This window comes from Ptychodera flava, chromosome 1 (genome assembly GCF_041260155.1).
Source record: "Ptychodera flava strain L36383 chromosome 1, AS_Pfla_20210202, whole genome shotgun sequence".
Lineage (NCBI taxonomy): Eukaryota > Metazoa > Hemichordata > Enteropneusta > Ptychoderidae > Ptychodera > Ptychodera flava.
In genome coordinates this window covers 51020103-51044360 of record NC_091928.1, presented here as the reverse complement: position 1 = coordinate 51044360, position 24258 = coordinate 51020103, and the positions used below count along the sequence as shown (strand labels likewise).

At 39.7% G+C, this 24258-nt stretch overlaps 3 protein-coding genes across 3 annotated transcripts; 1 reads left to right on the top strand and 2 right to left on the bottom strand.

Annotated features, from left to right (window-relative positions):
* The first annotated feature begins 814 nt into the window (after positions 1-814).
* On the top strand, positions 815-2759 carry LOC139140513 (uncharacterized). Its single transcript, XM_070709841.1, has 2 exons — positions 815-1268; positions 2034-2759. Exons 1-2 carry the CDS (start codon positions 1051-1053, stop codon positions 2464-2466), a joined length of 651 nt encoding a protein of 216 aa, XP_070565942.1. The 5' UTR covers positions 815-1050; the 3' UTR covers positions 2467-2759.
* LOC139140511 (uncharacterized) lies at positions 2687-4102 on the bottom strand. The gene is made up of 4 exons (XM_070709827.1): positions 3945-4102; positions 3539-3710; positions 3140-3288; positions 2687-2967 (listed from the first exon to the last, which is right to left on the bottom strand). The coding sequence occupies exons 1-4, from the start codon at positions 4099-4101 to the stop codon at positions 2792-2794; spliced, it is 654 nt and encodes a 217-aa protein (XP_070565928.1). The 5' UTR covers position 4102; the 3' UTR covers positions 2687-2791.
* A 324-nt stretch (positions 4103-4426) lies between these two features.
* On the bottom strand, positions 4427-6087 carry LOC139145469 (uncharacterized). The gene is made up of 4 exons (XM_070716670.1): positions 5851-6087; positions 5359-5643; positions 4913-5156; positions 4427-4672 (listed from the first exon to the last, which is right to left on the bottom strand). The coding sequence occupies exons 1-4, from the start codon at positions 5979-5981 to the stop codon at positions 4427-4429; spliced, it is 906 nt and encodes a 301-aa protein (XP_070572771.1). The 5' UTR covers positions 5982-6087.
* Between the last annotated feature and the right edge of the window lie 18171 nt (positions 6088-24258).

Below are 24258 nucleotides of genomic sequence, written 5' to 3'. Positions count from 1 at the left end.
CAGCAGTTTCCGTGTAAAACGAAATTTATTAAGAAATATAGAACTTCTTGCTAAGTCAGGGATAGATTACAAACTGTTAAAGTGTACAGACTACTTATCTCAGCTGGGACGGCAAAGCTCCAGTCTCAGAGTTGTAACAGTCAGTCCGATGAATGAACAGTCCTTTGGCTTGCAGGCTTGAAGTTGCACAAAGTCCACAGCATAAATCCAGCATGGCAGTGAAGGTCTTGAAAAGTCTTGAAATTAATACTGCTGGAGTTTTTCAAAGACTTGAAGTAACATACAAAATGTCTGACTGCAAGCTGTGCATTCCCTATTTCACAGCATGAAATCGGGCGTTTACGATTTTATAAGCTAACGTAGATGCGCCTTATCCGCCTCCTATCCCATCGATTAAGCTGGCTTAAATTCCTTAGGGGTGTGACCGGCAGAAACTTACACATCCTAAATCTCACACTTAAGCTGTTACAGACCGTGTGCGTCGAATCTACAAATACGCCCCAATGAACATTTCAGCAGGAGGATTTGTTGCAATTTTCAATTATTGTATGTACATAGTGATTTACCTTGTCTTTAACATACATTTTTGTGGTTTACGGAGCTGAAGGTAGAGAGAAAATATGCATATTGTTTCGAGCAGGGTTATCATCTATGTCGAAGTTGCTAGCGAGTGGCATCATTGGACAGAGGGGGCCTTTGTCACCTCTGCCTGTTGTCAATACATAAGTGATGCGCTCGGATATCACACAGGAAGTATGAATCACTTCGGTTACGTGCCTTACTATGATCACATTCATTTAAAGGGCTGGTGAAGAGTAAAAATGAAATCGCTGAAAAGGTGATTTTCACCCGTTAAATAATGCATGGAAGAGCAAAAGCAAAAAAATTTACAGCAGAGAAATGGTTTAGGGGCGTATTTACCGAAAAAATTGCATTTTTCCGAAGCTTGGTCACATTTTCCCGCGAAAAACTCAAACCCGGAAGTGTGACGTCAATAGATGATAACCCTGTCTGCGCTTGCTTGGCGCTAACTCCACGCCTGGGAGCAAGATGGCGGCCTCTGTCGAGTACTACGACCAAGACAGTGCTTGTTCGTCCTCTGAGGACGAACAATTATTACCAGGCGAAGAAGAAGAAGAAGAAGTACAAGAAGTTATGTACGTCGGTCCGTACATGTATGAACCTGATGCCGTTGAAAATCCCGAATACATTGTACCACAGCGAGCCGACCTACAATGGCGGCTAGACCCGACAAAACTGCAAGAATGGTAAGATACTATTGTCAAATTGTCTCAAACAAACGCGAACTCTTCGCATTTTAACAAATTGTTCATAATCAGAAACACACGAGGGATAAAAAGGGGCGATGAAGAAAGTCACTGTCAGTTGTTTTTCGTCTCTACATTTGTAAGAGTAACAGGTTGTTTCAGCAATTGTTGGTTTCGGCTGGTAATTTTGCACGGCCCCGGTTGTTTCGCCACCCTAGGCTGTTTCGGCCCTGAGTAAACTTGAGCATTTATTTTACCCGAGGCTATTACAGAACACGATCCCTGTGCACAGAATTAAAGTGGTAGGGCTAGATTTCGGGCTGTACGTGGTAGCTGTAAGTCTCTAGCAAATCATGTCAGTCATAGTGACAAAACGCTCGCTCGTATTCGTTCCATCTCCGTCGTACTGTCGTCTCATGCTACGTCAGTCCTACTCACAACATGCTCGTTCTATCATACTGTGAATGTCGTCCCACTGTTATGTTAGCCTTACTGACAAAACACTCGTACTGTCGTTCCACTGTTATGTTAGTCCTTATGACAAAATGCTCGCTTGCACTGTCTGTATTGTCGTACTGTTGTCTCTCATGTCAGTCATGACAAAACGAATTGGGTATAGGCTGCGCTGATAAAGCCGAAACAGCCATGATGCCAGGGCGAAAAAACGGGGTTGTAAAAATTACCGGCCGAAACAATTTGGGCTGAAAGTGATGTAAGTGATTTAACTCAAGTTATTTTAAAGCCCAATCTCATGCTATTTCACAGGTGCATGTGCAACCACTGCCAAACAATGCCCACAGCTGTTGAGTGTGTTTGCTGTGCTGAAATTCCGCAAGTGGTGGATAGAAGGATGAAAGGGGAGGAGCAGTGTAGTGGAGGATTGACCTGTATTACAGACCATCCTGGAATGCATGCACTGTGCCTTTATCCAGATGCATTAGAGGTGGCGTGGCTAACATACAAGTACCAGTACAAAGGAAATGCATTCAATGGACCCCAGGATGCTAAGTATAGACACATTGCGTATAGACAGTTTGTCCGTTGGTGCTGGAAGTTCCTTGGCAAAGAAAACCGGACTGTATTACCAGCCTGTGCTGTGTCTTGTATCAGGGCACACTTTCCACCACCAGGTGAAGAAGATAATTTTGTTTTTAAGGGGTTTCTTGTTGCTAAGAACAATCTTCCAGAACTACACTGATACATTATACATCATTCATATTGTCAAATCATACCCAAGTTGCCTCTGTTTTGGTATTCTAAGTAACTGGTTCTGTTTGAAATTTTAGTGAATTTTTCCTGTGAATTGAACACTTAAGTTTCAGTCGAACAGGTAATGGGGAACCACTGATTGTACCCATTGAACATTCACGTAATGTCAACCAAAAAATGAGGAAGCCTGCATTTGGCCGTAAAAAAAATATTAGACCGTTGTTTATTGTCAGCTTTGAGAAATTACATTTCAATGCGTGAATAAAAGAATTTCATACGACAGTTGTGTGTCAAACTCCGTCTTGCCAGTTTAATTACATGTAATTGTCACAAAAGCGTGCACAGTGTTCGGCAATGACACTTTCCTTGTCCGGCTTGGACAGAGCTGCAGTAAGGAATGGTGGGTCTTCCACTCTTATAACATCAGTCCTGTGTTTCTTGGGGTTTTGAGCCAGTTTCACAGCCTCAGAGAAGCAGTCATTCACGTAACCTATACAAATTAGAAAAGATGTGCTTACAAATCAAGATGATCACTTAATTTCACATAGTAACTTATATTTACTGCACCAATATTTGAATACTATGTGCCCACATGGAGGAAAGATTCTCTGGTAACAAAAATAATTCACAAAGTATGCATGGTTGTACACTGAAATACTTACCATATGTTGCCTCAACCATGACCTTTTTGAGGGAATAGCCACCATTCTTGTACTTAGGATATGCAATGCTGTAACAGCTAACTCCTTCATTCGTCACTTTCTGTCCCCTCCCAGCATTTTCATTGTAATGCATTGCAGCAAGTCTTACTCTGTATTAAGTAGCACAAAAAAAGCAAATAAGAGCATGGTCGAGAAAATTATGTGCTGGTAGTTCTTGGTTAGAATCTGAAATGAGGAGACTCTTTGAATGGGAATGCATGTCCATTTAATGAGTTCACAATTACTACCTGGTATTTGAATTATTCCATTGCATTGCTCCCATAAACAAGAAAAAGGCAGAATGTACTGGTACTGCTGGTATGAATTTCACTTCCAAACATCGAGAGACAACCCACCCACCTGCTGCACATTCCTTTGTAGGAGAACGTGTACATTTTGGGTACAAAATGATTAACAATACTATGATAAGCCTCTACACCACTGGTCTGCCCATGATGTGACATCTTCTGTACATCATTTACAAACATGGTCTTGGTAAGGAGGTCTACCACTTTGACATTAACATCAGTACCTACAAATAAAATATGCAAGCTTCATAAGTTATCAAAATATTCATCTATTTACAGTATTAATGGTCACAGGCATGAAAAGCTGCACTGATTTATAGTAACCTGTCATTATGAAGTTGGAAGAAAAGGACTGTGCACACTGCAAAATTATTTCCTAAATTTTTTATTATTTCTCAGAGTTTGTTACAGGCATGTCTCAGAACCATGTGTATTGACACTGGTATGAAAAAGCTTACCTGGTAATAGCCACTGCTTGTCCCTAGTAATTGGAGGATGTGAACAGTTTTCATGAAAATTCTGTATGTGGTCAACGCAAGCAAGCCATTTCTTCTTCTTCTCCTCTGCTGTTTTTGATGACAGCGCACACCAGTACAAATGGCACTTGATGCTCATGATCCACGCCTTCAATACAGACATGTTCTTATTTTGGCCAGTGCCATCAGCTTCTTGCATACCCTGAAAATTATACTGTGTTGTCAATACATGTATTATGATGCACTTCTGTTGTAATTAGTGACATGTGATCATATACATATAATGCATGTACTACTCTTCCATTAAAGAGGACAACAGACCCAACGTTTTGGTGATGGTGTAAACTTCCGTTGTGTGTTGACGTACAGTGCATACGGAAAAACAATGGAAGTCATACATACTTTCTTTTCTATTTATATAGATACTGAATCATATCAATTCCCTTTACTTTACTCTGATACAGTCAAGCCATGAAATAGATACATGTAAAAAACTGTTCATGTTTACAAATGATCTCACCTTTCACAATATGCCAACAATCAAAGTAATGGGTGACATTGGTCCAGTTTTCCCTGATCCATTTTGCTACCTGACGATGCCTGTCAGTAATAATAGCTTTTACTTTGACATCTTTGTATGCTTCCAACTCTTGACGGCACCTCTTTAAGCCCTCCAACTCCATTCCATAGCTACTTCCAACCTCATTACTCTGCAGGATGAAAGAGGACCAACATAATGTTAATATTAATAATAACAACAATAACATATTAATAGTTACAGCTAGTGTCACTTCAGTGAAGACATATTCATATATAAGCATATTCATAGTAAGTGAATGCAAGAACAAAAACATCTATATGACACGGGATGTAAGTTTGCAATGGTAACATTTTGTCACCCTTCCTTCAACAAACAGACACTATTGTTCGGTCGTCTATTTCATGTTTACCTGGACCAACTGGATGGTTAACACTTTGTTAACATCGAGTTCCATTAAAGTGTAACTTCCATATTTGGCAGAGTGACCCATGGAATCACACCTTGCATCGCCACCAAGTATCAACTCCTTATGCCTGAGGGAAGTGAACAGAGCATCCTGTTTCTTTTTCCAGACAGTGGCTATAGCATCATACATGTAGGATGCCTGGTGGTGAAAGTATGTCCTCGTGGTTTGGCACTGGATATTTAGAAAGCTGCGAATGCAAAACATGCATGTTTGTTAATTAATTGAAAGAAAAGGTAAATTAAAACCCATTGATTGCAATGAAAGTCCAAAACTGATACAAAAGTATGAATTACCCATTGATTGGAATGAAAGCCCAAAACTGTTACATAAGCATGCCACTAATTCAAAGTGATTTATATTTTTCTATGGTTGCTGTGAATGTGGCATACCTGAACATCCTTAAAGCTTTTCTTGGCATGCTCCCAGTGAACAGAATTGCACAGTTCAGCAGCAGATTCAGGGTTGGTATGTTTCTGATGAATGGCTGATTACACCACTCCTGCTTATTACCACAGGAGTTGCATACAGCCCTGACCTTTAGCAGGGTTCCACACACATAGCGATGACATGTATTTGTGGCTCTGCACACTGAACAAAGAGCAAAGAGGGCCATCAGTGAAGACTCAAAGACAATATATTTCCTCTGTTTGTGTAGGTCTTCATTTCCATTGCTCCTGAAAATCCAAATATACATCAAAATTAAACATAACTGTATGTCACACAAATATGCATATTTGTATATAGTTTCACATTTGAAAGAGGAAAACCAGTAAATTACAAATTAATCTTTCATTATGAAGTGGAATTTTAATAAAATGACAGTGGTTAAAATTGCTAACGGCCAAGGGAAATTTCACAAAGTGATCACATAATGACCTTACCTGACTTCATCAAACCTGATACCTCCCGATGTATCATCTTCAGACTCTGATGTGTCTCCATCTTCAGGAGTTTCCTCAAGGCCGTAGGTTGGATCTTCCTCTTCCGCATCCTCTCCCTCTGATATTTCCATATCTTCATCAATGTCAGACAAAGGCTCATCATATGTAGTGGATCTGGCTACTCTCTTTCTTTTTGTCGGGTATGGGGATTGCAGATGTAAGTCACACTGCACACCAGTGGATTTACAACGGGCTTTTCATACTTGCATTTTTCACATGGCGGAGTGTACTTCATTGTCTGTATTTCTGTACAACGAAAAAAACATGGAAATAATTTATTACATTTATGAAGGAATTTCATATATAACATTTTACAAACAATTCAATGCAATTGTTCCAGAAATTTGAAAAATTACAAGATCAATAATGAATGACACCATGGTTGATTGAAAGATATGTGCCTGAATTTGATATGATGATGTCTTGCTGTTGTGTGAGTCTACTTACTTTTGTCAGTTGACAAAGGAGGTGTCATTTCACATGATTGCAATGGCTCAGGCTGACTGATGACACAAGGTGATTCATCCGCTTGGATTGTTGGTTCTGGCATAACTGTTGGCTCTTCACTCGTTGCTTCTTGTAATGAACTGATAGCAACATCCACCAATCTCTTCCGTTCACGTTTAGCAGCTGCAGCTCGGGGAGTGGGTGGGCTGAGGTGAGCACCCTGATCTCGGTGAGTTGAAGGACTTGGAGATGGACGAAGTTGAATTGTTGGGACGGCATCTGCAACGAGCATCAGTCTGGTATATAAAAGACAGTGACCAAGAGTATTGGCGAATTTTGTGAATTACAAAAATGATAGGGAAATAAAAACTGCACATGACAAGTCAAAATAGCCATACGGCCCGGCTACGCGTCCACGACGAGGCCTACCCGTAGCCCGTATACAGCCTTGCTACGCAACACAGAGCTAAGGCACATACGTTTTTTCAGTGAAACTTTACACCGCTCGTTTTAAATGCAACCGTGAATTTAGAATAGCTTTCACAGATGAATTTCTTCGGCAATGTAAGCTTGGGTCAGTTTTAGTTGTGACTTGTAATTTTACACTGAATACGTCGTCAAGTATGAGCGGATATCGTTCGCTGCGAAGTACATCATTATACGATGTTGCGCAACAAATGGTTTAGCCACGTAGAAATGCTCCGAAAGGAATCATGACAGCAGTCGTTCGTTTTCTTCGGTTACGTTGAACTCGTTAGACAGGACTACAGTACCAAAATTATCTATCCAATCAATAGTTTTATCCGTTTTTAGGGTCTTTGGTTATATTAATAATCTCGTAAACTAGGGCTTACCTTCTGGAAAATCCGTGATCGTATTCCATGCGGTTGGCAAAGCAATCGTAAGCAAAGTGCTTGTAGCAAAGCACGCTTGTGGCTGTCGGAGTAAAATTAACCCGTTTTGCTTTCACAAACTTGGTCCATTTTCTGGACAGATTTTCATCCTTTGGCCATAGAAACAATTTTGAGGCCGAATGAGAACAATGCATAGCGACACAACGCTTAGGCATTGTTAAAACTTTTTACAATGGTTTGGAGAATGCACACAAAAGCACTGCACTGCACTGGCTGGCGTGAATAGCGCCGGCGGTCAATGTACTCTAATGACGTCATATCCGACATTTGCCGAAGATTGCCGAAGATTTGTATCTCCGTTGCCAAGGGCGTCACTAGGGCCTTTATTCGGAACTGGGAGCGCAGTTTTGAAAAATTCCAATGCAGATCTCTTTTTGACCATTTTATTGGTCAAAATAAACAAGCAATAAAAATTTCATTTTTACTCTTCACCAGCCCTTTAATACGGTATGCCCAATCATATACTTGTATAAAGGAACATTAATATCGAAGCGGGCCTCGGTCAATTTTAGCACCGATGAACATGTAGTCTTCCCAGTAACTAAACGTTGACAGTAGCCAGCTTCACTTAGACACCCTGACCAATTCGACAGGAGTTATTTGACCTCAATTTTGCCGGCCACATTGATTCCCCCTTTCAGTCACTTCCAACAAGGGAAATTCTCATTTCACTCCCTTTCTTCATGTTAACGTATTCTAATTCCAGGTATGTTCAAGAACATGTTTACTCTCACTTCAAGTATTGAGCAGCAGCCAAACAGAGGCACGGCAGCACGGCTTTCATTAGTGTCTATCAGCACGCATTATCGCCTAGCGCCTTCTTTGGATCATTTCAACCCACTCTGATTTGATTTTGTAATAAGCCACTGTTTGCCTGCTTACACAAACGGCTTGTCGGTCAGAATGATCAGAGTCTAAGTAACAAAATTCTGGCTTGATGTTGCTCAATAATTGGACTATGTCGTTACCTACTGTGGTCCTTGGGGGCTCGCGTGCTACTTCTGATTTGAGCATAAAGTAAGTTTCCCGGAACTCACTTTCAAAAACGCTGGCAGGTGTATAGTGTATGCAAAAAAATATGAAATTATGAAAGTTACACCAGTAAATTTTAATGCGAAAAAATGGGTTTACTGTAGTTAGGGTCGGATTATAGAAAAAAAGACAGTTTGGCATATTACACAAACTTTTGAAAACAGTTGTTCTTGTTTTTGCGGGTCAATGAACCGCTAAATACTGTGGTTTCAGCGAGTTGCGATGTTCCGATGTTCCGATGTTTAACAGGACGAACTGGATAACAAGTTGTGAGTGACTGTAAGCCGGTACAACTGACACTTCGAACGAGGTACCGTGTTTTCATGAGTGATCTCCCGAAACTATCCTTGAATGAAAAGAATAGCTGCCAAGAATACATGTTCTATAGGAAATGTCGCTAATTTATACATCAATTTATCAATTTGACAATCATATGTACAACGACAGTCCCTAAACACACAACTACATGAACAACACAAAACGTTTCTTCGCAAACGCCTATCACGCCTGTTCTGAATGTGAAATACAGTACAGCATGGAAGTGTATCTGGTAAGCTTACTTATGAGTAAATGTAGTTCTCACCTCTTGACACCTCATGAAATCTGCAATTGCACGATCTGAATTTTATTAACACTGTAAGCAAACCAGCGCTATCATGATTATATCGCAGGGAACTATGATATAATTTACAAAATACCGCAACCTCAAAGACATACGTGAAATGCAATAAGCAATTATCATAAAAGACGTGATGGACTTTTGTCAATTTATAATGGCGCTTCAGTGAAAAGTGGGAAATCCCTGAGAAATTCGCTATAAATCTATTTATCACTGGCTACCTTGAGGAACAACATACAAAGCTTAAGATTAAAGTTATTACAAAATATAGCTCTAAAATATATAGTATCAACATTAGCATGTTCTATCTTACTGAGAACTTGGTAAAAGACCGTAAGAAAAAATCTTCACATCATTTTTAATTCTGTGACACAAGTTTATCGATAGCGCTAGCCGTCGCTAGCTTGAAGGCGGATCCGTTGGAGCACCGTCCCTCCACCCACTGTGGTTGGAGAAACGGCACGGTAAATTTCACAAACAAATCAGAATGCATGTAAAAGTAAAGGTAAGAAGGCAAAAGGCAATGACTGGTTAGTTTAAACCCCCTCCCCCAATAAAACCCAACAAGAAAAACAAAACAAAACAAAACAACAAATCGAAACAGGGATGCCGAAACGTCTTGGGTCAGGGTGCCGAAATGACTGCGGCCGGAAATTGAGATGTCGTAACGACTTGGGCCGAAACGACTTTATGGTCTAAATTTATCTGTATCCATTCCTGTATTTTGAATGTATTTCAATGGCTTGATTTTACCATGTGTTATGCCTAAATTTATCATGAATTTTTAGCCCCACAAAACCCGAGTGAACCGTTTGGCTACATAGTTTGATGGTTCTCTTCGACGAAGAGTTTCCGAAAGAAATGAGAAAGACCAGAAGAATCTGTGGTAGGAACACCGTGCCTTCATCCACTGTGGTGGGAACAACCACCTTGCCACCTGCCTATTATAATCAGTGCATTGTCTTTGTACAACAGATACCTGTCAGATAATTACCCCCTAATTGACTAATCTGTTGACACTAGTAAGTGTTTGACAAGCCTGCAGCTACTGTTCACAGGCCCCGGACGGCAAACCGACCAGATCGACACAAACCAAACCCATGGTAAAATAGTAAAATAAACAAAATTATGTCACAGATCATGGGTTTGGTTCTATTACCCTCACACCGTCCCCTGTAAAGATTCCCAAATTAACGCAATTTAACTATAGACAGTAGAGGGAGCCCACTCTACTGTTTAGATGTTGTTGACACATCTATCATTTGATAAGTGATTAAGAAAGATTTCAGGGGCCGTCGAAGTCATAGCCATTTCATAGCTAGTTTCTCAGACCATGTGGATGTTCACTTTCCTGTCTGATGGCTGAAATTTGTGCATGTGCGTCACCAAGCAAGCTTATTCACTTTATTGCCAAATTAGGGGTTACAAACTCAGCGTACTCCGTGTGTACGGGACCAAATATTACAGTTGAACGCTATATGATTGTATCAAATACTACGATTAAAATTTGAAATCGTCGAAGTAAATAGGAAAATAACGCCACCGATCTAAAGTGGACAGGACAATCATGAAATTTTACAAAAAAACATCTTTAATATGTGCATGGAGGTAAAAAGATGAGCACCTATTACAGGATTATTTTGAGGTCTCGACATCGACAAATTCGTCATCAAGTATTTCTATGCCGTAGATCACAAATTAAAGCTGTTAACATATTAAATATTGGAATTATGATTAAAATCAACGAGGTCACAGTTAACAGCTCCCTGTGAAAGGTCGCGATCGACTAATTGATGGACGAAGCGTGTCGCCCTTGAAAAGAATTACTATTGTGAATGGCATGTCTAAATGAAAACCTGTAGTGCATCTAAGTTCATAAAATTATGAAAAAATTGAATCACCGATCGTAAGAAACCCAGTGTTGGAAAACATATTTTAATAGAAAACCAGGGCGACCATTTTCATTTCTCAGTCAGCATACTCGCGAAACCAACATCGGAAGAGTAACACTGGTTTTGTTTTACGCATATTGTAATGTCAATGAAGTTTTAGAAAAGCGTTTGAACATTTGCGAATCCGTGGAACAAGATGCTTATATCAAAAAAAAAACGTGGACGCTTCAATATCTCTCTCTCTCTCTCTCTCTCTCTCTCTCTCTCTCTCTCTCTCTCTCTCTCTCTCTCTCTCTCTCTCTCTCTCGCCGTTTCGATGTTTTTATTTTGCTAATATTAATTTACGGGTTCTCGGTCATCACTCAATATTTGGTGTCTCCTTCAAGTATCGGGTATGTCTCTGTCGTCACTTTAATATTTAATTCTTTCTGTGTTCAATATAAGACACTCAAAACAAGAATACCGCTTGTAATTTATATCATATTTCGTTTCCCAATGGACGTATCATTGCCTAGTTTTGATGATATGTACATGAAATCAATGAGAAACAAATCTAGAACTATAATGTCTTACAAAGCTCATCCGCTGCCTAGAAATTTTATTAAAATGAGGTGTGGTCCAGATATCACTCAATTAGGTGCGGCACGAACAGGTTTAAAACTACTTTTGTGCTCTTAGTAGTTAGGATTCCTAACCAAATTTCTACGAGGTGAAAATCGCAACGCGGAGACGGCTAATGTCACAATTGTTTCAAATTTCATGAAAAAAGTGCGTTACCGCCTGAAAATGAACAGTCTACCTGGCTGACTAGTGTGATGGCAGGTTAGCCTATGACGTCGGACTATCAAGTACGGTTTCCCTCAGTTGCCGGGAGGAGAACTTTATGGAAGTGCTAACTTGTCCTCGTTAATTGAGATTAGCTGATAAACAAAGGCTGGTTCCAGATCGATTACTCTCGAGCTCTTTTGTTCACTCGCAAGTTCCTTTCCATGATGGGGAGACTGGGAAACTACCCAGAGATTTGTAAATGTAGCAATTTTGTTTTGTGGTAATATGTGTTTTAACAAACGACCCGGTACTTCTTTACAGTGTAAATGTTTTGCCTTTTTTAGATTAGCCAAGATACGAAGCCCTCCTACTGATTCCGGCAGTTCGTATGTACTGTTCTCTCAAAAGGGTCTGTAGCGTATCGAGGATGATACCATTTTCATTTGCTGATATCTGATTAATCAACTCGACAACATATCCTATATAGCCTAAAAATCTGCAGTTACTCAAGTTTTTTACGTCTGTCCTTGTTTCTTTCTCCGCACGTCAGTGTCTTTTGTACTGAACAATGACATTGTAATATCGTATCGTGCAGTTACCTAAATGACCGTATTTTAATTTGCAGTGAGGGTTCGCATTTTCAAAGCTTGCTCTGTGTGAGCGATTGACACAATGACAATGCCACTTCGAAAATGTGAATGAGAGATCGACCGATGCAAAATAGACGATGTGGAGCAAAGCCAGCGTGAAGAGAACTGACAACGCTGTCCGGTGCGGCAGGCTTATGATTAGCTGACCACAAGTAAAATTGACAGTTATGGCTACTTATTAAATTTGACCGCAGTTTGGGCTGTTTCACCTTTTGTGAATTGAAATATCTTCCGATGTAACAATATTGCCATCATTGACAAGCGACGATGTAAATGAGCTGTCACGATCCCTATCCGATTTCCCCCGACGTTTGAATAGTGTCTATCCGAGTATGAATAATACCCTGTACCTATGGGTAACCGACCATTGCCGAACAATGCCGAAGATCAACCGAGTAACGTTCGCGGTATGGCAAGGCTGGGTAATCACAGGAAAAAAGCTGGCGTTGAAAACATTGTTTTCGTGCAGCGTTGTCGGACTAGGTCCGGTTCGTAGGCAAGCCATAGAGTTTTGAGCAAAGGAATTTTGCGGGTTTTTTTCATTATTTGAGTCATGACGTCGCCATTATTGCAAATTTCAACACGATCTTGTCATCGCTCAGGCCACAATCACGTCGTCACACGTGCCCTTGAAGAAGCAGGAATCGGCTAATCGCGAAACAATTGCAAGTTTTGCAAGCAAAGTATGGAGCGTAATCCATGCCAAAATTAACACCTTACATTTTGAGCCAAACTTCATTCGGCTCTCGCCCAATTGGACCCAACTGTGGCCGACTTCATTTGGCTCTCGCCCAATGCGACCCAACTCTGGCCGACTTCATTCGGCTCTCGCCAATTCCATCCAATATTGTCGCCAACCTATCCAACTTTCATAAACTCAATGTGACTCGTGAAATGCATTCGCTTTGCGCCACGACTCGTTTGAATCATGCTCCCTAGATTACCTTTGAAGCTCAACTCATGTGATGACTCTGCATTCGTCTTGCTTTTTGAGCTGAATGCATTCGTGTCGGGGGATATTCCGTGTTTTTGGGGGGCTTGGTTGGGGCGAACCATTTTTAAAATGGGCCCACAGCATGCAGCATCCGATTCAAATGAAGACACTTTTGAGTTGAAACATACCACACGTGATTTAGAGTCCATTGCATTTACTTTACTTTCGTGAAGCTGATTCTATGTTATGTTATCTACTCTGATTTTACTTCCAATTGACCGTGTCAGAATGTGAGCATAAATTAAGTACGACATCATTAAATTGACCAACTTTGCCATACAACACGAGACGTCACAGCGCGTCATAGCGACGTCACATGACGTCATTAATACATTCAGGTGTTTTCTGTCATTGTCCTGGGGGATCCAAATATTCAACCCAAAAGTCTGTAGCGGAAGTCCAGATTTACAGTTCCAACATAGTTCTTGTTATCACGTCGTCTAGCTATACCGTATTCCTCCGATTCTAAACCCCCTTTTCAGAACGAAAGATGACGGAAAACTTGTTGGGGGTTGTATAAACGGATGTTACCGCGAAATCGAACGTCGTACTTAATTTATGCTAATTGTGCAATGTTATGCAAATTTTATGGCAATGTTTTTGATTCATGTGAGCGCTGCACACAACTCATACTTTGTGATATCGACTCATGCACAGTAAGTGAGGCTACCCTCAATCCTTTTGATTTGTTCACTCAGACATTTTTTGCTAAAGGCTTTTTCAATTTTATCAGTTTCTTAACAATTTTTGACTTACAATTGAAGTTCAGGATTATTTGTTAAAACTGTGTTCCAAAATTATTAATCATGTTTAAAATTCAAGAGTAAATTGAATGAGAAGTCGATGTTTGGAGGTGCTAAAAATTGCACACTTTTCAAGATAAAGTTATCAGTAACTAAGATGGTCTCATCATGCCACCTGTTAGACATGCTAATTTCCCTTGTCACGAACATTAAAAAAAATCAATACCCTTTCTTTTGCCAACACAGATGCAAATTATTCACTTAGTGTCCTTGGAAAATATTGTGTATGGCTGTCAAAAATCTATGTCGACAAAATTACAAAATTGCTATCTCCTCCGCGGAAAAGGGGTTGATCTTCTCATTGTTCACAATGAGAAATCAGAAAATTATGATTATCAGAACTATGTTGCCAGAATTTTGAAATATGAACCGAGTTGTTCTGTGTACAGAAGAAATTTGCTTCAGTTTAGTGAGGTAGCCTCACTTACTGTGTCATGGCCATGCTGTGTCGTACTGACAGTCGATCTGTACCATATAAATTAATGGAGATCGACAAGTTTTGAAATTTAGCGTATTTGCCATACCCTCTTTTGCTAAAAAATACGATAGCAATAAATCTTCGTATTTTGTGTATAGATAATCACCACGATACTTCGTTGCAACAAGTACGCTCCAGCAGTAGCTAGCTCCCTATAGCAATGCATAGCATGGCCGCAAAGGTCAGACAAGGAGTAAAGGGAAAGTCCTGAAAGTTCCGCTGGCTGTGATTGGTCAATTCACGCAATAGGTCAAAGGTGACAGTGCATGAGGTCAGAGTAAAATTCTGTTCAGCACATGCGTACAGTGTGGTGCACAACAGTTGCGAGTGTAGTGATACTTTCCGGCCGCCGCGTACATATCACTACACTCGCAACTGTGGCTCGAACTGATAAAGTCTTGAAGCATTGGCGGGCTGGCCGAGATGAAAGATTGCTACGCCAATATGCTCACAATTTGATGAATTGAATTTTTAGCAATAAAACTTTGAAGTTTTTTTTTTTGTTTTTATCGATGAACGAAATGTCTCTTGATGTGGAATTCAGTCATCTATGATCATCTGTTCGGAATGGTACGAACATGCACGTTTTGGAAGTTGGGTATTTTTCCCTCGCAAGAATTTCGAAAGCATGCATAATCTTGAAAATCTGTTACACTATCGCCCACTCATTGCCGGGACTAGTTCAGGAAAAGGACACACTCAAGCAAGACATGCCGTTCAAACAATAAATACATTTATAACATGAGAAAAAAATGTACAAAATTGATAAAACATAAAGAAAGAAATTCAAAGTATTTTTCAGTTCATGCGCGGAAGAAACTTCGGATGTCGCGTTTGTCAATACAATTGCCCTCTTCATCGAAGTCAAACCCATCGATTCTATATCGTCATCTTCCCCCTTGTCATCAAACACGAGTCCAAGGGCTTCATTTGATAAGTCGTCATCGAGTACCGGAATCTCCTCGGAAATCATGTTGTCTTCAGTTCCGTCGATCGCATTCGCGATACCCGTGGAAAGGAACGATTTTTCACTACGTGAAATGAGCGAATCGGACTTGATCGACACGTTCAAAAACCCGACTATCGTAATGTTCATGTCATGGTAGCCAAATGGCATCGAAATATTTGATTCGTACTTGATAAAGATGTTCAAAAATCTGCATATTTTGACGTTAGCAAAATGACAGTAACGAAAAGACTACATTGTACTACAATCGAGACGCTCAAAAATCCAACTCTTTTAATGTTCATTTACGTAGCGAAATCCAAGTGGAATTGTATTGCCAGGAACGATAGGACCGTTCCCGATTGACATATTCCAACACCAAACATAGTGTGCTTGTTTTGAGGTTTGATACTTCACTTTTATAGCACTTGTTTGTGACCTTGATTAGCGACGTAGGTGTCGCGGATATCCTTTTCTCATTACATGACAAGTTGAGTGACGTGTACATCACACAAACAAAATGCATTTAACTGTGACAACAACCATGGAGGTAGAGAGAAATTGTTGGAAGTGTAAATCTGGACTTCCGCCACAGACTTTCGGGTTAATTTTTTGATCCCCCAGGACAATGACAGAAAACACCTGAATGTATAAATGACGTCATGTGACGTCGCTATGACGCGCTGTGACGTCTCATGTTGTATGGCAAAGTTGGTCAATTTAATGATGGGTTTGCTGCCATGAACCACATTCTGGCACGGTCAATTGGAAGTAAAATCAGAGTCGATAACATAACATAGAATCAGCTTCACATAAGTAAAGTAAATGCAATGGACTCTAAATCACATGTGGTATGTTTCAACTCAAAAGTGTCTTCATTTGAATCGGATGCTGCTTGCTGTGGGCCCATTTTAAAAATGGTTCGCCCCAACCAAGCCCCCCAAAACATGGAATATCCCCCGACACAAATGCATTCAGCTCAAAACGCAAGACGAATACAGAGTCATCAAATGAGTTGAGCTTTAAAGGTAATCTAAGGAGCATGATTCAAACGAGTCATGACGCAAAGCGAATGCATTTCACGAGTCGCATTGAGTTTTATGAAAGTTGGATAGGTTGGCGACAATATTGGATTGAATTTGGTGAGAGCCGAATGAAGTCGGCCAGAGTTGGGTCGCATTAGGCGAGAGCCGAATGAAGTCGGCCAGAGTTGGGTCGCATTAGGTGAGAGCCGAATGAAGTCGGCCACAGTTGGGTCGCATTAGGCGAGAGCCGAATGAAGTCGGCCAGAGTTGGATGGAATTTGGCGAGAGCCGAATGAAGTCGGCCACAGTTGAGTCGCATTGGGCGAGAGCCGAATGAAGTCGGCCAGAGTTGGGTCGAATTGGGCGAGAGCCGAATGAAGTTTGGCTCAAAATGTAAGGTGTTAATTTTGGCATGGATTACGCTCCACAAGCAAAGACTATATCTCGGGCTACTGAATGGCTATCGCTTTCGGATATACTTGTCTTAATGGCACAACCTATAGGTCATCCAAAACTAGAAAAAAGCGACCTCGCGGCCGATATTGCTCCGCTGTGTTTATGTAGAGAATACTATTTTTGACACATGTTGATGAAGAAGGTGGAAAATCTTTGATAGCTTAATGCTGTGGCCAGAAAAAGTGGCTAAAATAAGCTGCAAAAATACACATTGAAGATGTCATTATACTTTGAATATATCACATCGGATCATCCCTAAAAACATGTCAACCAAAGCTATCTGATGAGTAGTTTTGTGAGAATAAAATTTTCTGACTAAAATGGCAACAATTGCCCTCAAAAATAAAATTTGCAGTTTTCATCATAATTTCAAAAGATCAAATTTAGTCCATCCATATAAATCTGTATACCAAATTTCAAAGCTGTTAGACCAGTTCTTTTTGCGAAACACATTTTTTGACCAAAAATGTTCAAATTACCCTAAAAATTCAAAATTGCAGATTTCATCATTATTTCAATAAATATCATTTAGTTCATCTATAAAAACCTGTATACCAAATTTCAAATCTATCAGATGAGTACTTTTGGAAATACACATTTTTTGACAAAAAATGGCAAAAATTGCTCCCAAAAATACAAAATAACAGATTTCGTCAGAAATTCAATATATACTACTGAGCTCATCTGTAGAAACCTGCATACTAAATTTCAAAGCTATCAGACCAGTACTTTTTGATAAACACATTTTTTGACTCAAAATGGCAAAAATAGCCCCAAAATTTCATAATTGCAGATTTCATCATAATTTCAATTAATATCATTGAGGTGATCTGCGGGAACCTGTATACTAATTTGCAAAGCTATCAGATGATTTGTTTTGGAAATACACATTTTTTGACCAAAAATGGCAAAAATTGCCTTAAAAATGCAAATTTAAATATTTCTGCACAATTTGAACAAATCTGAAATAGATCATCCCTAGGGACACATGAACCAAATATTAAAGCTATCTGACGGGTAGTGTTGAAGAAGAAGATTTTTAAAGATTTTTTTACCAAAATGACAAAAAATGCCTTAAAAAAACAAATATGCAAATTTCACCATAATTTGTAAAATCTGACTGAAGTCACCCTAAGTAAACTGCATATCAAATTTCAAAGCAATCAGACATGCGGTTTCAGAGAAGATTTTTTTACCAAAACCAGCAAAAAATGCCCCCAAAATACAAATATGCAAATTTCATTAGATTTGAACAAACTCAAGTGAGGTCACCATAAGTGAAATGCATATCAATTTTCAAAGCAATTGGACTTGCGGTTTCAGAGAAGAAGGCAATTGTTGACGGACGACAGACAACTGATGGACGGACGGAAGACGGAGGAAAATCAGCCTATTTGATAAGCTCCGCGTCGCTGACAGTGGAGCTAAAAAATTGGCAGTTCCGATTGCAAATATGTCTGCACGGTCCACTTCCTATGTTTTCTCAGAAACCGAGTAAATAGCCATTACAGGGCAATTACCTCCTCCAAAAGAGAATTACCGTAAACGCACGTCTTCATGCTTATCAGCTTGATTCCCCAATCATAATGTTAACCAACCTTTAATGAATAGTCAAAAATCTTAAACGGGGATTTGTCCCAATTTTCACAAAAGACTGAACACAAATTTTACAAAGCGTGTGATTTACGGAATAAAGTTGAAAATTTTACATTTAGAGAATTTAAATAAATTGGTTGCTTCTGTTATTTGAGTCGCTTATCTTGTTTGTTGTGCAATCAATGTTTTAATATGGACAGCACAAGTAAAGAGAGAAATTTGGCATCAGTTTTGGGCCTTGTGATTTGGTACTGCTGATCAGTCGACCAAGCTCATCCATATTGCAGACTCATTTGTTGTGTACTTGGCATTTTTCCAGCATTTTATATTAGATCTGTGGTGTGATCATTGTAAAGTTGTGTATTTTGTGCGTGTCGGCACTTGTGTGCAAGGGCCACGGTCCTTCTATCGTGCAAGGGCGAATCAGAAATAGATAAGGTTTTAATAAAAAGGTCAGACAACTTTCCGCCGATCCAGCTGATGAAGCTGCAGGTGTGAACAACGAACTATTTGGCCATCTATTGTTTCACTGGACGCTTGTCACTAATACTTGTCTCCTTTTGTCATGAAAGTAAATAGCCACTCACATGAGTGGCAGCTTGTGGAATGGAAGTTCAAGTGACGGAATCGCGAGTAAAACCAAACATTTTGCAGTATATTTAAAATACGGCCCCCGTTCGATAATAGAAGAGTCATTTTGATGTCATATTCACCCATGATGTACTAGTATGTATCCACCATAGCCGATATGGCAGGCCTTCGACGTGCAAGCGCAGCTAACTCAACCTTGTAATTGCGATAGACGTTCGTTTTGTCGCTCAACACGGACTATCTAATAAGTCATGGTTCAAATAACGGTGAAAATCAATGATGGCTTCTACGAATGTCACAGCCATACCGTTTCTATTTTGATCTTTGGATGGTCTTTTGCATACTGCAAAGGCGTCCTGGCAAGACGTACTGAGACGGCACATCACTAAATACTACAAAATGGTGAAAAATGCTATTTCATTGAGCTCGGACTAGTCACGGTAACCGTGGACAAGTGGATTCGCTCACCCCCTGAATTGCGTACGCAATAGAATTTTCATTAAATTTTACTCCGTTTCACACGTTTACTTGCATCGTGCGGTCACATGCGCTGGTCGACGTTTTCTTTTGGCGAATCGAAGGAAATGAGTCCAGCAGCCGAAGCGAATGGATGGCTATGTCGTTTTGGGATGTAGTTGTCATGATGGCACCAACCTTGCCAAAATACTATTACCTGTACTCACTATGTGGCTTAAAAGGACGTAAAAGATAAAGAATCGGCAGTTCCGATTGCAATATGTTTGCATTTTTAACTTCCGACGCTTTCTTGGGTCCCGAAGAAACCGAGTAAACCATCAAAATCAGACCAAACCGCTCTTTTCAGGGCCACCGCCTCCTCCAAAAAGAGAACCGTAAACTCAGGTTTTCAATCGTTATCACATTGATTTCACACTAATGACGTCAACCCCGATGAACAATCAGTAGTCTGAAAACCGGCAGAATTTCTAAATATCCCAATGTCCCCGTTTTTTAAACAAAACACTGAAGTTTTACAATCGTTGTGAAGTACGGGATAAATCTGAAAATTTTACATTTGGCGAAATTAAGAGAATGTGCCTGCCATACGAAAAATCGGCTGGCTTCGATTTAGAGGTGTGTTGCGCTCATCCTTCACGTTGCATTGTTTGTTGTGTAATCGATGTGGTTTTTATATGGAGAGTATTTGCAAGGAGAGGAATTTTGCGTCAGTTTGGTCCGTGTAATTTTGTGTTGCGGATCAGTCTATATGCCCGACTCAAGCACATTACAGGTACATTTGTTGCGTGGCTGGCATTTTTTCCACAATTTTGAATTGGATCTGTTGTGTGATCATGGGACAAATTTTGTGTTTTTACGCCTCAGGGCTTGTTAGCTAAGGCTAATCAGACACACATAAGTTTAATTACGTTTCTCCGATCAAGCTGATGAGGCTGCACGTATGGACAACGAACCACGTGGCCATATATTACGCTTGTCACTGATACCTGTCTTCTTTTGTCATCAAAGTAAATAATCACTCACAAGAGTGGCAGCTTTTTGTTCGGCCCTTTGCATCAAAGCGGAACGCGTCACGGCAAATCCTTGCATAAATGCATATAAGCTGGTAATCCTAAATTTCACCGGTTGAAAGTGTTTTTTGGCAGGACACTTCCTGGCGGTGTGACTTGCATGAAAAGTTATTGATTTTAATTTGCTTTTTCACATTGTTCCTGTCACCACTAGATCATTATCAATATCTTACTTTGAAACGTTACATTTAGATGATACAGACTGTCAGTCTGAAGGACAAAGCCCACTGCAACTGCGGTCATATAAATAAGTAATTAAAGCTTTCTCTCCAGATTGAGCGCTCTGTATATTCCGCGCTCGATTCCTAATAGTCGAAACCGACGCTTTGTATGCAGTGTCCGATTTCTTTAACAGACTGCCTGACTGACAAACATTAAATCACAGTCCCTCCACCCACTGTGATTGAATATTGTAATTTCTGAAGCACGTGTGTTTCACCCCATATAGCCGTTTCTTTGACTGAAGGGCACACGAAACTTAGGCCTACATAAACTTACAGTATTAGTGCAATACACAGTAGAAGTCAGTTCTCGCTTCCACCCTCTATGACAGTGCAATCATGGAGGTAATGGTACAACTATGTCCTGTAAATTGCAAAAATCACACGCGCAGATACCGACACCTTAGCATGTTACATGATATCAGTTAGTGACGTCATGCTAGCAAGTACTTCTATTTTACAAATATGCTTTAACAGAATTTTGATGTTGTGAACGGGTTAAAAGTATTTGATTCAACGTTACCGACTTGGCTCTATCCGATGCATGAGCTTAGCTTAACCGTGGCGGTTTAGGGACATTTAAGCCATGTCGTGTACGTCGGCCTATGAAGCGGATAAGCTGACGGTAAAATAACGTATCGCTAGTTAAACAACCGAAGGTTCTCTTCCGGTCAAGTCGGATCAGCCACTGAACCGGTGACGAACCGGTGATAAACCGTTGCTGAACCGGAAGTGTAAACGGCTGATTTCATGCAGATACCCATGTGCTTACATAAAAGCATAAAAGAACAATCTATAACTTTTATTGACATGATAATTACTGTTCTAAAATTATCTCTCTTGCACAACTCAGTAAATTTCCAGAACATTCCAAACGTGACTAATTGAATTCAAGGTTGTGAGATCATTAAGGCAGTGACCTTGAGAATGTTCTAGACTAATTGAACTCTGGTCATGATGAGTTTTGGGGGAAATGACCTACATACCAGTGTCAAAACAGTAGGTCCTAATAATGTTTTCAAAGTTTGATGAAATATCTCGAGACCACCCTGACTTTCTGGATGACAGGCGGATGAACTATACTATTAATGCCTAGCTGATCCATGACTTGTTGAAAAATTCAGACATAAATTGCGAGGCTTTATCGGACTGAACACATTAAGGGAGGCCAAATAAAGAGAAAGAATTGACTAAAGCTTTCATTAAAGTCATTGTCTTTATGTTTCTCAGTGGTATGGCTTCTGGTAACCGAGTAGATGTACAGATCATTGTCAATATGTACTCAATTCCTGATCTTGTTTTCGGTAGGGGCCCATCAAGTCTATGAGTATCCTAGTAAATAGTTCTCGAATGCGGAATTGGTTGTAAAGGGGCCTTTGAATGGTCTGATTTGGTTTTCCTACCATTTGACATGGATGAAAAGTTTTACAAACGTGTGCTACATCCCGGCTGAGATCAGTCCAATAAAAATGGCTGAGACTTTTATGATAGATCTTCCTTACTCCTAAATGACCAGCCCAGGGAGTTACATGGGCCAGGCGCATTATATTAGCACAATTGGAATTCGGAACCGCAATTTGAAATTTTATAGCCCAATCATCATCAACCTACGGTAGAACGCTATGACCACCAAATGTTAACGGAAAATAAGCTTTCAAATACGCGTAGTTCTCCCTTATCAGATGCAAGGTTGGAATGAATAATTAAATAATAAAGCGACAGAAAATGCAGAGTGAAAAATGTACACTCTGAATTTCTGAATTTTCTGAATTTTCTGTCGCTTTCTGCTTCAATTCTTCATTCCTCCCTTGCATCTGATGAAGGAGACATCGCATCTTTGAAGGCTTATGCTCCTGTAATATTTAGTTGATCATAGCCTGCTACCAAATTTTATATTATTTTGTATATAGATCAACACGTCTTTTGTTCTCGATTTGTTACTTTTTTAGCTTTACAGTTAGCGACGCAGAGATTATCTAATAGATGAATGTGTGGTATCGTCCTCAAAATTTTACATCCAAAGCTTTTTCTTCAAAACGGCCGGTACGATTCCTTAATATTTGTAGTTAATGTTCCCAGAGATTACTGTAATCATATATATTCACGTTATGATGAAATCTGCAATGTTTGTTATGGGAGGGGGCCAATTTTTATCATTTTTTATAAAATAATTATATCTTAAAAATTACCCGTCTTATAGCTTTGATATTTCCTGCATGTTGTATGAGATGATCTTAATCTAGTATGTCCAATCATGGTGACATTTTTAATTGTACTTTTGGCAGCTATTTCCCCATTTTTGGTCAGCCCATCCTGAAGTGACCTGTCAAAGATACCTTAACACTGCGAGCTCTTTCGACCGCTAGGTGGCTTGTTGTATTCCTATATTTGTGCTGAAATGGCTCGCATTTAGGTTTGTTGCCATTGGTTTCAGACTGCAGTTTCCTTTTACAAGTGAATTCCAGTAAGGACTGAACTTTTCAGGTTCAAAGGCAAATGCGCATTGACACACAGAACAAACTTATTAAACGAAGTCAAAATTAGTTAATGTGTTTTTAATTTCCGAGGAGTAGTTTCTGAGAAGTAGATTTTGAAATGCCGCTGATTTATTTCACAGTTTATTTTAAAGACATTAGAAACAAACAAACAAACAAACCCTTCCGTTAATGAAAGACTTTGATGGACAAGGAAATAGGTTTTACAATGCCAAGGACCCCTTTACCCATTTTCTGCATGTTGTGCCTTACTGTGACACTTTTTGACAATTTGACATGTTTTGCTTACTTTAGTGTGAACAACTATGTACCATGTGCATAAGAGAAGCATTGACTAACTTTTTTCTAAATTTACCATTGTCTCGGGGAAATGTATTAAGGTAAAGGGCGACGAATTCGGACGCGCACACGCTTTAGAACGTTTCTGCGCAGATTTAACTCCAGCCTGTCGCAAATGGGTTACTTTGTGGCGCATGTATTTAACATCACCTGTCATTGTTGAAATTGCGCTTTTACCCAATGTTTTGACCCAGTCTCTTAGAGATACATGTGACCTATAACCTTGTCATATTTTGACCCCCCTAGGCAGCTGGTTTTTATTTAACATGAGCGAAAAATTCACATTTCTCTCCCATTTACATGGTGCATATTACCCATTCACCTGGAGATATTGTAAAAGTAGCGAGGTGACACCCTTTTATTAAAAGTGTAAACTAAATGGTATTATGTCGGGGTTTTATTCGCCAAGTTTGGTCAAAATGACACCATTCAAAGCGACAGGAAGAAAGTTCGAAAATTATGTAGTGATATAATTTCGATATCGTCATTTTGAAATCGATACTTATGTAGAAATTTCTTTACAAACATCATGAAA

Excerpts from the sequence above, each read along its gene's own strand:
- LOC139145469 (XM_070716670.1), bottom strand. The coding sequence starts at position 5,981 with ATGGAAATATCAGAGGGAGAGGATGCGGAAGAGGAAGATCCAACCTAC. Across the intron at positions 5,157-5,358 it reads AAAGCTTTAAGGATGTTCAG|CTTTCTAAATATCCAGTGCC; the intron begins GTATGCCACATT and ends TTGCATTCGCAG. Across the intron at positions 4,673-4,912 it reads TAACCATCCAGTTGGTCCAG|AGTAATGAGGTTGGAAGTAG; the intron begins GTAAACATGAAA and ends TTCATCCTGCAG.
- LOC139140511 (XM_070709827.1), bottom strand. The coding sequence starts at position 4,101 with ATGAGCATCAAGTGCCATTTGTACTGGTGTGCGCTGTCATCAAAAACA. Across the intron at positions 3,289-3,538 it reads TACAAAGGAATGTGCAGCAG|AGTAAGACTTGCTGCAATGC; the intron begins GTGGGTGGGTTG and ends TACTTAATACAG. Across the intron at positions 2,968-3,139 it reads CATGGTTGAGGCAACATATG|GTTACGTGAATGACTGCTTC; the intron begins GTAAGTATTTCA and ends TAATTTGTATAG.
- LOC139140513 (XM_070709841.1), top strand. The coding sequence starts at position 1,051 with ATGGCGGCCTCTGTCGAGTACTACGACCAAGACAGTGCTTGTTCGTCC. Across the intron at positions 1,269-2,033 it reads CCGACAAAACTGCAAGAATG|GTGCATGTGCAACCACTGCC; the intron begins GTAAGATACTAT and ends GCTATTTCACAG.